Genomic DNA, 13,724 nt, shown 5'->3' with positions numbered 1-13,724 from the left:
AATGTATCATTTTAACTTCTGGTAAGGATTTGGTTAGATCTTTTCAGAATTTGTATGTACGTTGTGCTTTTAACAAAATCCTTCCCCAAATGTAAACCGATGACCAATGAGATTTACAACTTTTTTTTTTTTTAACTCTATTACAGTCCAAAGCAATTAAATTGGAACAAAGCTACAGGTGAGGACATTACACTTTTGTTTTGCACTTGGCACAGATTATTTTTCTTTTCCACTAAAAGGAAGTATATTCTGAGTTGTCAGTGAAGCTTTATCCCTTGCAAGGCTTATTATTATTATGAGTGTCAGGAAGCATCCATCCAACCCTGCAGGATACAAAACCTAGGTGGGGAAAAAAACACTTTTCCCGGGAAACTACACTAGGCGTTATAGCTTCTTAAAGTGCAGATGGGTGTCTTACTCCACGTTTTTACCTGTATCATTTGCAGGTAGGAGGTTTTGTTTTTTGGCTATGGATGCGCAATCTCCGCAAATTGTCGAGAGATTCTTCCAAGTGGAAATGCTATTGAGATGAGAGCGGGCATCATTGCTAGAATAGTTTTAAAAAATCGTATAAGGGGAACAAGTGAAATGCAATCATTGCTCAACTCTCCTTATAATCAAAATAACCCAGCATACGGCTGAGCTGGGCAACTAGGAGATCGGAGTTGAAATCTTGAGTGCGTGTTATTTTCGTGTGTAGTGCGTGCAAAGTAATCTTTCGTTATATATAGGCATAAATACGATCGTTATATAGTGTAAAACGTTGCGATTCGCGTTGTAATTAGTAATTTATAATTCAAGAAGCACGATACATACTGGCCACTCAGTAATCCAGATGTGTACGAGAACCAGAACGCTAAGCAAATGCATCGACAAGGTCATGGTCATATTACATATTTGCATGAAAACAATTCCTGCCCGAAACAATGTTGCTCAAACGAAAATCGGTAAAATGGAAGAAAACTGATGAAGAAGCATGCCTTCCGTGTCACGTGACGACGTTTTCCAATTCCATCGGTCGTCGTGATTTAACAACTACGCACTACTGGCGGAGCCTCGCCCATGACTATGAAAGTATGACAAGAATGGACCAAAATCATATTTGCAAATGAGTTATATCAGATAATAAAAAGGGTTGATAATATCTAACAAAAGCAGACAGAAACCGTGAGTAATGCTTGTCGTTCCTGTAAAGTAACTGCAGGTCCATTTGTAACTTTACTTTGAAACATTGCCACAAGATATCGTCGAGTGTGACTTCCCGCATTCTGTATTTATCAAACTAATAGTATAGATATTTAGAAAGCCAACAATTACATTGGATTGAGCGTAACTTTGCGCTCTTGCATTTATCAGTTGGACTAACCAAAGAGTTCCAATATTGTTGAGTTGACAATTTAAGCGTTTTAGAAAGTGTAGCATCTTCAGTATGTAATATTGCTGAAAAACTGTCACCGGAAATGCGGTAGTTGTTACTCGTAACGAAATAAGTGCGTGTTTGTAGCAATGATTTATATACGAATGGCTTTCAATGACGCTCGCCCGCCGTCGCGAGAAGCGAAGCCATCGGTGGCCATGTTCCATTGCCTCGAACTACGTTCGTGCAAAGTCAATACATTGATATCTCCACGGGATTTTCACGGTATGATTTACTCTTTCTATGCAGAAAATAACAGTGTACATTTCATTGATAATAATGTGATTATAAATGTTCTTTTAAGATGCATCCACATGCCCATCTAAAGATTCATTATTATAATTTCAGAACCACTAACATTAATATGAAATCAAAACCTTTTTGGCACAAATTTTATTGCAAAATGTAAAACCAACCTCCGTCTCGTCACGATTCAGAATGCAGAGAATGTATAAAGCGATTACATATGGAGAGATTAACGTGAAATCGATGCAGGCAATGAACGTTGCTCTTTGAGTGACTGTCAGTTTTCCATACAGGGAAAAATACGCAATGACAATAACTTTTTGCCGAAAGAGTTCACAGAAATGAGAAACAGTGACAACGTAAGATGGCGACCCTTCGACGACACACCCGCGGGGCCATCTTGCTAGTCCATTTTCATATAGGTCAGTGGTTTGTGGCTGGATGTTTATTAGCACTCAACACCAGAACGAGAATGATGCATGATGAACACAAGTCGCAGGTTGTGAACTAGTTATATTAAGGTATGTTATGATATTTGTGAATTTACCAATTGGCATTTGTTGTATTAAACGACTTGCAAATTTGTGTGTACTGCACGGGAGTGTAATGGTAAACGGAGTGAACTTGCATACGGCACTTTCTGCTTGGTTCCTTTACAAGCAGTTGTGTAGATGTTACCGTTGACTACGCTGACATGTATTATGTTGTCATACTACTTAAAAGGACATAGCAACGTTTCCCTGAATCGTGGACTCAGTAGTGTTCCCTGAGAAGTGAAAAGACTTCATCTTACTTCCTAACTTGAATGTGCCTATTTTGCAGTCTCGTGTTGAGCTTGTCATTGCATTTTCCAGGCTCGTGTCATGTGAACAAATTGGTTCCTCATTGGTTCGCGATATATACTACACGTGGGTTCATTTGTGCTGACTTGTCGCTTTCCACGAGTGATTTTTCTAGAATCCAGAAATATTTTTCTATTTTTTTCCTGTAGAATCTGCAGCTGTCTTGCAGGTGTCTGCGACCTTTCAGGCGTGTTGGCCATACATATATAGCAATTCAAATTACTCGGCATGCAAAGCAAGCACGACAGGAACTATTACAATACATTCAAGTGCAAAACGTCTGGGGATGCAGTATGATGTTATCAACATCCCCAGCCGGTCTCCCAGGCCTTATCAACTGTGCCACATTGGATTTGGTTCCCTTTCCCAAACATTACATGTTATTACTGTCATGTAGCTTGGGGTTTGTCTTTCACTGGTGGTACTAGACTAGACAAGAGCCCCCAAAAGTTAAGGTCACATTCCACATTGTCTACATTACGAGTGGGCTACTGTATATCCTCAAATGTTAATGCAAAGTAAATAATCATAAACTCTAGAAGCAGCAACTCTTAATACCTCAACTTAATATTTGAGGGTTCTATAATACTACTCCATAATAATACATACGTTGGCCTCTGAGTAATACTCGTATCTGTGTATTGTAAAGCATAGAATAAATAGATGCTCTTTAGAATCGAGTATCGAATTACAAACGGCAAATTAGAATTTTCCCATTCGACTCAAATGCGTCATAGCATATTCTCGTCAGATTGGAAGAGTTTGCACATGATTTAGCCTATATTATATTATATTATATTATATTATATTATATTATATTATATTATATTATATTATATTATATTATATTATATTATATTATATTATATTAATTCGTTAAGCAGTCCATCAATGAAGGCCATCCAGCCAGACAGTGTATCACCATTATTGTCATTACTTCCTTACTGGCCTCTTCGATGCATTAGGGAGGACTTTTTCAAGAACAAAGTGTCTGCTTTTGGCCACCTTGTTAAGCACATTGGCTTGTTCCTCCCGGAGCGCCGAGTGGGCTACCTTGGCCATTCTGCTGATTGGGTATTTAGGGACTGGGAGGTATAAAATTTTTGGCCACAAATGCCATCCTGTTCTTACCGGATCACGGAGCAGACATCCAGAGGCACCGGGGGGACTTTTTTAAACCCCTAGCAGTCATCTCATCTGTGGCCACAACGCTGGACATGCCAGCTTGCCACCTTTGGACCTCCAGGCAGGTTATCAGCAATGCCGTGATACACGAAAGGATTTTGCAAAGTCAGATGCTAGACTGTAGAATCCCACTTTGTTATTTTAGCGCTAATGTAGCTAGTATGTCAGACTGGATGGGTTTAGAAGTTTACTTAATGCAAACAAAACAAAACAAACAAACACAAACTAACAAACAAACAACCACCCTGTGTTCTGATGTTGGCGTGTGTATGGTGGGGCCATTGGTTGATGTTCTTATGGGCTTTGTTTTTATTTTACATTTATGTACAAAACCTTGGTGCCCAATTACCTCAAAAATTACCTCAATGCCATCAATAACAACTGCATCTCCACAAAACTACATTTGCTAGACATCAAATGCTGCTTCTCCTAAAAACATTCAACTGATTTATAACCCTTTATCTAATGTCTAACATTTATTTAATGTTTTTTTTTAAACAGTTGCTTTTCTGTTAAACTGCAACATCCATAAAATGGAAAGATTTAATTTATTTGTACGTGAGCAAAATCAGCAGGGGATCAAATAACTATTTCCGCCACTGTATGTATTGTAGCTAAGATAATTGCTCTCAGTGTGTTGCCGGAGAATAAAATGCTACAGCGATGCAGACTATAAACACGCATTAAAGATCATGTTAAATTGGTACCCCAGTCAAAGCTCAGTGTGTCAAAATAACATAGTTAAAGAGTTATGTTTGTTTTTGTTTTGCCTCATTCACTGCCATAGATCGTCAAAGATATCCTTCTGTGTGGGCACTGGGCAGTGACTGAGTTATTCACTTGAATCTATATTTTAACCCCTATCTTTCTGCTTTCTGTGACTGAGTAGGTCTTTTATGCATTGGGATTGTTGTGTTTCTTTTTTTGGGGGTTGGAAAACCAATATTGATCAAACCCATGGACACTGATTGGCTGTCATTGTGTTTGGGATACACTGATAGGCTCCCGTCGTGTGTGGGAGGGCAGATAGAAGACATGAAAATGGAAGAGCATGTAAGACTTGTCGGAAAATTTAACTCAAAGAAAAAACACCCTGACCTCACCTTTGATAGAGGTTGAGTGATGTACATCCTTTGGAAGAAGTAGCTTTCTTACCACCGAAGCAGGTCAGGTTTGGCCTCACACATAAATGCAAAGCACTCAGCTGGGATGGCAGCCACAGCTAACGATAGCAGCAGACGTGAATGCAGCGAGCCATAGCAGAGCTCTTTGCCAAACTAAACACGAGAACATACCATGTTTGAGCAAGTCTGCAATGGACGTAATGGGCACTGCATTTTTTGAATGTTAGTTTCTAATTATTTGACAATTTCTCTTGATCGTTCAAACAGCCGGCACTTGGGGCTGGTTTCAAGTACTGTACAGCAGAAGGTAAAGCGGGGTTACAGCTGCTCTAATTTAAGAGAATAAATGACTGAATCTACTTTTTGTTTTCTTATCAATCTTTTAATCTGCTTTAATAACACAACAGATATACAATAAATAACAAAAAAAGCTGTGGCTGTGTGATTTTCACAAGAATTTTTCGGTGAGACTGAAAGGAGATTAATCAATTGTATTGATCAAATATAGGGCACCACGGTGAAATGATGTGTAGCACACCTGCCTCAAAGTTCAGAGGTCACTCTGAAGATCACTCAGAGGTCCTATGTGAAGTTTGCATCCTTTTCCCATGCCTGCCTGGGTTTTCTCTGGGTACTTACGGTTTCCTCCTACATTCCACTCCAAAACATGTATTGTAGGTAAATTGGATACCTTATAAATTGTTCGTTGGTGCGTTTGTGAGGGTGAATATTTGTTTGTCTTTGTGTTTTAAAAGCTGGATTCATGATACTGTTCTCAAATCAGATCTCATCGGTTAGACATTTTGACATCAAGTCACATCTAACGTCTTGCATTTTTCACTACAGGTGCTACATGTTGAAAAAATCTGTCCGAGATCATGCTCCTACATTTTATATTTGGGCTTCTGGACAAGCAAGATACAGTAAGCTTCTTTATCATGTGTTGGCACTTCTCAAGTTGAACACAGTGCGTGTGTTTGGTTGACTTGGAAAAAAAAAAAAAAATCAGGCTCAAATATCTGTTTGATTGGTTATTGAGAGGCAATAATGATTGCACATCGGTTTGTTTACTCTGTAAACACATTATGTGGAGCTCATCTTTTGGCATCATGCCTCACAATCCACTTTTGGCATTAAAATAAAATTCCTTCGTTTAAAAATCAAACACACTATGTGTTTTCACAGTGTTTAACAAATTCTTTATTGTTCCTAACATCCACATACGTGGGGCGTGACTGCAACATAATGCAGAACTTGTGGAATAGAACTTGTGGGTCTCAGAGTGGCAACAATTGCGAACTGACTTAGTCAGAGGGGTATTTTTTTAGCATCTGGTGATTGGTGAAATTAGTGTATATGATATTAATAATGTGGAATGTTACTCATATTCCAGTATAGTAAACAGGTTTGTAGGTTTACACGTTTACAAAAGATCTTTCCTTTAACAAGACTTTCATCCATTTGTCAGATTTCTATTTAACACTGTACACTGCGACTTGCAAATGGACGTAACAGCACCTGCACACCCTAGCCTCAATTCTTCCTACATCCCCGTCGCCCTTGACAACTCCGTTTCATCAGAGGATGAGGAGAGCGAGGATCAGACTCCTTCATCGGTGTCTCTGGCCATACGCTATACCCCAGAAGATCGCTACTCTTTGGTTTACATCATCTTCTTCCTCATGGGCATCGGCTCGCTTCTTCCTTGGAACTTTTTCGTCACGGCCAAAAGCTACTGGCTCTACAAAATGAGCAACAGCACAGAGGATCAGCGGTCTGGCCTAAGTGTGAGTATGACTTATGAGAAGGCTTCTACATTTAGTCTATGTTGTAACTTATGCACAGTAGAGTTGTTGTGTGTGTGTCAAAGATGCATGTGACTTTGTGGTTGAAAACTCACTAATGACATTATAAGCTCCTCAAAAACTTTCTAAGGACAGTTTGGTCACTGTTATAAAAGCTAGCTTGCAGTAAACTCTCTGAAGAAAAATGGTTAGCCTGAATTACATGTAATTCATCAATTTATTAATTTGCCTTCTTTATTTACAGCTCATTCAAAATTTACACAGAATATAGCAAAGCAGAATGTTTCTACAACTCTGCCCTTTGACACAGTAAAGCTGCATTGCCAAGTCAGCTTATTGGACATCATGCGTGATGACATCAGCGTCGGGTTAGACGTACAATGTTTTGGGCACACCACCCATGCATTAACATACACAGATGTCATTCTGTTATGGCTCTAATCCTACTCCTGAAAAATGTTAAATCAATGGGTTGACACTGTCCTGTCATTTGGAGAAAATGAGCTTGTAGAGGCCATATAAAGAAACAAAACGTCTTGAAGACTCCTCACCTCTCCTTCTTATTTTCCATTCACACCACAACCTGTTGTAACATGACAGCCCAAGTTTTCCATTTCAAATCCCAGTTGTCGGCATGGTGTCATCTGAGGGCACGTCAGACATTAAATAGCAGGATGCAATTATAGGGAACTCAAACTGGATAATGCCACTTTTTATTTGTGTATGCATATTGTCAGTAACTCCTTGAACAAATGCCTTTCTTCTGCTATTCACAGGACTACTTTGAAAGTTACCTGACATTTGCCTCTACAGTGCCGTCGGTGCTTTGTTTGATTCTCAACTACATTCTCGTGAACAGGTTACTTGCATCAACATCATACGTGCTGAATTAACAACACAAACACCTTCAAAGAAGGCGGGATTGTATATCACTCGTTATTCACAGTGTTGCGCTCCCTTGTGCTTTCCAGGCTGTCTCCAAATGTGCGCATCTTGTCGTCTCTCATTGTCATCTTGCTGGTGTTTGTGGGGACCACCATACTGGTCAAGGTGGATGTGTCCCACTGCCAAGTGGAATTTTTTGCGGGCACCTTGGCCAGCATAGCCATCATCAGTGGAGCTTCGAACATCTTTTGTGGCAGTTTGTTTGGCATCAGTGGACACTTTCCTATGAGGATCTCTCAAGCCCTCATATCAGGTGCAGTTTTGGGGCTCCACTTATTCAAGTTATGTGCAAAAACATGTGCAAGTTTGGAAATGTGGAAGCTGAGCTAAGTGTGTGCATGGTAGATTGTGTCTTGTAGATGGGCAACATTGCTGCACAGTTTTACATGTTCTTGGAGGGTTAATATTCACCCATATAAATTTAGCACATGCGTTTGATGATTCATCAAATTATTTAGGAAACTGAGAGCCATTTCTGGGGTACTGATTGTGAAAGACGACTACCATTTGGATCCATACTTGGAAGGTAGAAATTAGGTCATTATTTGAAATAGATTGACGTCTTTATTTTTTATAATAATTGTCAACACTGATTCACCAGAGTATGAAACCGATAAATATCAACATGCAGAATTTCTGCCAGTCGTTTTGGGCTTTGCTTTGGGAAAATGCCTACACTTACAATTTTGAGTCAATTTAAAAATATTGCAGCTCATCGCATCAAGTTGTTCAAACATATTCTTTAAGACACCATCCAAATAGAATATGTTTGTTCCAACTACTTGATAATTTGCCAAAACTAATGGCAATACTTTTTTTTTCACTGTAAGAAATCAGTCTCATCACTGATGAGCGCGTTTTAGGACAGGACAAGATTCATTCGATCTTTATATCGACCTTTTGCACACTGTTAGGATCTTGGTAAAGCCTTCTTCACACAAACTCTGGCTGATTGCGTATCTTCAAGTACAGATTTTGAAATACAGGTGAAAACCAGCAAGCTGGAGGGTTCAAGACCTGGACCTCAGAACTCAGTTGTAGCACTGGTCAATGAAGGTCAATAAAGACAAGACTCAATCATTCTAAGTTAGGAACTGTACAATTCTTACTGTGTAAGTTTGCAAATAATTGTGAGTGACTAAGCATGTAATCCACTGTCACACAGGCCAAGCTATGGGAGGCACACTAAGTGCTGTGGCATCAATAGCAGACCTAGCACTGGCAGAAGATGTGACACAAAGTGCCCTGGCGTACTTCCTGACCGCAGACATCTTCATCCTGCTCTGCATCGTTGCATACCTTATGCTCCCCAAGCTGGCCTTCTCAAGGTGCTCAGACACTCCATGTAGTTCCATACATGAGCTTTATCTTTCATTTCCTTAAATTAATACATACTGTGTTTTCTGAAGAAGAAATATAGACACGGATAGCATAGTAACTGCCAAAATCAGCTGGTGATCATATACAGTCGGCCCCCGGTTTACGAACACCCTGTTTTATGAACATTTCGACTTACGAGCGTGGACCACGGAGATTTTTGTCCCCCACTTACGAGCAAACCTTTCGACTTACGAACAATCCGACATGCCGGCCATTGTATATGCAAATATATTTTCGCTTAGCTGCGTCAACAAAGTCAGCAGTTAACGCCTGTGACAGTTATGTGAACACTATTGCTCTTACAACGTCACAGTCACTGTCTAAGTCACGGTGTCAGTCACGGAGATGCCAATATGCTATTGGTCGATTAAGGTCACCCGGTCTCACTCACGGAGATGCTATTGGCCGGCGTCACGTCAATCACAGAAATGCCGATATGCTATTGGCCGAACGCCTTTATCTAGCTTGATGGGACAGGATGGAAGGAAGGAGAGAAAATGAGTGAAACGGAAGGAAGGAATGTTGTGAATGTTTGCAAACTTTATCTGTTAGACATAGCTTCTAAAATTGCTAGTAGCAGTAAAGGAAGAAGTAAGAGGATGATATGTTTTAGCATCTCCGTGACTGACACCGTGACTGAAACAGTGACTGTGACATTGTAAGAGCAATAGCATATCAGCATAACAGTGTCAACTTTGCGGGTTGGTCTCTGCTCCCCTCTGCCTCCACCTAGCTCAAGTCACGCCGCTCCAAAGTCGTGACTTTAAGTCTGGAATGTATATTTTGGAGTTATTAATTTTTTTTTTAATGTTATTTGTTTTTCCTTTTTTTTTTTCAAGATGTTTACAGGCAGTTTACTTTTGATCAATATTTTTTTTCAGCATGAATTTTGAAAATGAATTCATAAAAAAGCACATGACGATCAATGAGATATTTATGATTATGCACGTTGTTTTTTTCCTTCATACAGGTACTACATGATGGCTACCGCGATCACCTTTGCAGGAGAGGGCGGTGCAGAAGGAGGAGCGGCAGCCTCCGAAACACCTCCATTGTGGCCCATTCTCAAGAAGATATGGGTTCTGGGCATGAGTGTCTTTTGTGTATTCTGTGTCACCATCATGGTTTTCCCTGCGGTGGTATCTGGCATCCAGTCTGTGGACAAGGACAGTGGAAGTCCTTGGACCAACACCTACTTTGTTCCCCTGGCCGGCTTCCTCCTGTACAACGTAGCGGACTTCTGCGGCAGGCAGTCCACCGCCTGGCTGCAGGTACCGGGCCCCGCCAGCAGACTCCTCCCCGCGCTGGTTGTGTGCCGCTCCGTCTTGGTACCTCTCATCATCTTCTGTAACTACCAGCCCAGAGATCACCTCCCCGTCGTCCTTTTTCCTCACGATGTGTATCCTATTGTCTTCAACTGCCTGTTAGGCTTCTCTAACGGCTACCTGGGGACTCTGCCGATGATCTACGGGCCCAAGATTGTGCCCCGGGAGCTGGCCGAGGCCACCGGAGTGGTCATGTCCTTCTTTCTCACTTTGGGGCTCACAGTTGGATCTGCTCTGTCCCTCATTATTGTACACACTATCTGATCTCACTATCTGTTGGGGTTTTGCCATACACACTACTTCTTGAAAACCAGTACAGTGAATCTTTAATAGGCGCTGGGCCCTGCCGCAAATGGTGAAAATGTCGGTCGCCCTATTAAGGGTTATAATTGCCTTTGATGATGGTCCGATCCAATCTACTGGATCATTTATTGAGGTCGATCCAGGCCAAGGTGGCTGGATCGGCATGTGATTGTTTTTATCGGAACTGGTCCGATCCACTTCCTTTGGGTAACATGTCATTGGATAGACAAGCTGTCCCCATACAGTAGTCTCCACATGGTGTTTTTAGATGTCATTATTAATAAAATGAGTCTTCTTCCTTTGGGGACTACAAAGACGATAGCATTTATTGTTGAGAAGCTGAAATTCCCAGCATTTGGACAGTATTACATGAAGAAAGGTATCAGAACATGAATCTATTTAGCAAATATTTATCAATTAATTTGATAATTTAGTGTGTATCTTTTAATCATTGCACATTTCAAAAGAATAATCATAATCATATAGCATCATACTGGCCAATCCTCGAGGCTGCGGCAGTGATAACGTATATGATAAAGAGGTATCGAGCCATCCATATTTTAGATACCATAGCATAATGGCAAAACAGCAAGTAAAGTGCCTAAAATCACTCAGCCTAGGTCCGTGGTACCAACATACCACCGTGCTTCTATTGCTTTGGCCTGAACACAAAAACAGTAACCGAGGTCATAATGTAGGATAGGTTACAAAAATCTGTGATTGCCAAATGTTAACTGTACATCCTTCACATTTTGATAAATATTTTATCTTTTTTTTCGCAATAGATTTTTGGTACTTAATAAAAAAATGAAAGTCAGTGTACAACTTGTGTTACGTGCAAACGTCCACAATAAAGTCTTTGCTTTGTTACCACTAAGAACAAAAATGAGCTGGCACCCATGTAAATATGCAAACTGGACCAAATTTCCTTCTGATGTCATGTCTTAGTGAATGTCAAACTCCAGTCCTCGAGGGCCGGTATCCTGCATGTTTTTAATGTTTCTAGCCCAAACACACCTGATTCAACTTACTGATGAGCTAATTTTTTGAAGTGTGACGGGCGGATTCATTTGGGACACTGTAAACATGAGGAGAAAGTACGTACACATTTGTGAGATCTATAATTGACTCAGATTGCAAAAATCTCAATACAAGCAACATCCGCAATAGTACTAAACACAGTTCAATGAAAATCTCTCTCTGTCAGTGTCAAAAAGAACAGTATTATTTATTTGTCAAGCACCATATTTGATCCTGTTCCTGCTCTTTGTCAAATAGTGCTGTCTTCTGTGGTTATGAAGTTGTGGCTGGTTGTTTACCTGTTGCAAACAACACAATGTTTTATCTTTTTAAGATATCTTGAACTTCATAAAAAATATTCAAGATGTACACTCAGTATTTTTTACCTGAATGATTACCCCCTCCAATAGACTTGATTCTGTTTTCTTGTCATCCATCCGTCCACTTTATGAACCACTTATGCTCACTAGGGTCACAGGAGTTTATCTGATCTGGATGAAGATGGCCTCCCACACAATTTGGAGGAAAGAGTGTTGAGTTTATGCTTTTATCTGTGCTGGTTTATGTTTAAAAAACTGCTTTTTGGATGGATCAGGATATAGCCAGGTTTTATTGTTTACGTTTATGATCAGGTTTTAAAAGAATAAACAAAAAAAGCGATTAAGTAAGTTGAAAACATTACCTCTGTAAGGTGGTTGATTGAAGACACCAGGACATTTGAAAAAAACATGCCTTACTACATAGAGTAGTTTAAAAACGGCTTACTATACGCGGTCGTGTGTGTTTTTTCCTTCAAAAACATTTCTCACGAAGCGTGGTCCTTTTTTCTCCTCAAAAATTAAGTGCCTTATTGTGCATGATTGTTTAAAAAAAAAAACGCCATACCGCCTAACCGTGTTTTTTTTTGTTTTTGTTTTTACAGGAGAAACTCTACTATGCATACTATTTTTAAGGCATTGCGTCTATTCCACTCGTTTCTTCATTGTTGATTGATATGGTCATTGTTTTATTTAAAAAATAGCTTTAACTCCTAAGTAAGGCCAACAGAGGGCAGCAAATTGCAACATTGGGATCACTTGTCTGTTACGCGCTATTATACTAAACACAGATTTACAGTAACTCCCGGTAATAATTGTAAAATTTTACATAAGCATTTTTTTTTAAATCAACGGTCAAATGGTCCATTAAAATATAGAAGTCGACGCAACTGACCAAAGTCTACCTCAGAAATATTTAAAAACAGCAGTGTCAAATGGCATTATTGAGTATGTGTGTATTATTTGATTACAACTGCCGCCAATCAAGCTTTTGATGATTAGACATTTCATTTAAATAAACATATTTTTTTTCCCCCAGTGTTGAACCTTTTTGCACATTGTCTGCAAATTAATAAACAGGAATAATGTATTTCTCTCATTGCCATTGTCCTACGTCCAAGCTGCATTTACTTGTACTGTAAAGTTGACTTAACACTGCCTCTTTCGTCATGACAAAAATAGTTTTTTGGAAAGGTTAAAAAAAAAGGCCCAATATATAGAGAGCAGCATTAAAAAAAGGCCCAATATATAGAGAGCAGCATTAATCAGTATACAATATAGACATCAATATTGGACTGATTGGGACTGATGTCTGACTGCAAATTTGATTTGAATCTGTCTTTAGAATGTTTGATTATTGCAATCAAAATAAATCATTTTATTTTACTGTAGCAAGCAAATGTCATGGCTGAGAAGTTTATCACAGGCATGGTTTCAAATATGTGGACCAATAATTGCCGCATACAAAGCAGTAAACTCAGATTTACTGTTACTTATAGTGAGTGCACATCAGTGCATGAACTAGAAGCACACTACTATTAGTGAAGCAAGTTCACAAAGCTTTATCTAGTAAAAGAACTTGTTTTGTTTTTTTTACTTAGCACATTGTGCCTGTGTTGAACATTTGTCTCAATTATATATATTTGCATTTTATATTACAAAACTTGTTGATGGAAAGACAAACTAACCTGTATGATGGTTCAGTCACCTCCAAAATATTGCTTAGCACTTCAAGTATCAACGACCAACAGAATTTTAGTGATAATTAGTGTTTGTAAAAAAAATGTCACATGCTCAAGTTGATTGAAAATTGCT

At 39.4% G+C, this 13,724-nt stretch overlaps 1 protein-coding gene across 1 annotated transcript; it reads left to right on the top strand.

Moving 5' to 3' along the window:
* The first annotated feature begins 2,100 nt into the window (after window positions 1-2,100).
* Window positions 2,101-12,947, top strand: slc29a3 (solute carrier family 29 member 3). The gene is made up of 7 exons (XM_088422252.1): window positions 2,101-2,184; window positions 5,661-5,737; window positions 6,283-6,601; window positions 7,396-7,478; window positions 7,591-7,817; window positions 8,730-8,892; window positions 9,915-12,947. The coding sequence occupies exons 3-7, from the start codon at window positions 6,317-6,319 to the stop codon at window positions 10,531-10,533; spliced, it is 1,377 nt and encodes a 458-aa protein (XP_088278378.1). The 5' UTR covers window positions 2,101-2,184; window positions 5,661-5,737; window positions 6,283-6,316; the 3' UTR covers window positions 10,534-12,947.
* The last annotated feature ends 777 nt before the right edge of the window (window positions 12,948-13,724 follow it).

This window comes from Hippichthys cyanospilos, chromosome 8 (genome assembly GCF_059441005.1).
Source record: "Hippichthys cyanospilos isolate Australia breed blue-spotted pipefish chromosome 8, RoL_Hcya_1.0, whole genome shotgun sequence".
Classification (NCBI taxonomy): domain Eukaryota; kingdom Metazoa; phylum Chordata; class Actinopteri; order Syngnathiformes; family Syngnathidae; genus Hippichthys; species Hippichthys cyanospilos.
The sequence above is the reverse complement of the archived record's forward strand: the minus strand, read 5'-3'. Positions and strand labels throughout refer to the sequence as shown.

Coding starts and splice junctions, on each gene's coding strand:
- slc29a3 (XM_088422252.1), top strand. CDS start 6,317: ATGGACGTAACAGCACCTGCACACCCTAGCCTCAATTCTTCCTACATC. Junction 7,818..8,729: donor CTCTCAAGCCCTCATATCAG/GTGCAGTTTTGG, acceptor ACTGTCACACAG/GCCAAGCTATGGGAGGCACA. Junction 8,893..9,914: donor CCCAAGCTGGCCTTCTCAAG/GTGCTCAGACAC, acceptor TCCTTCATACAG/GTACTACATGATGGCTACCG.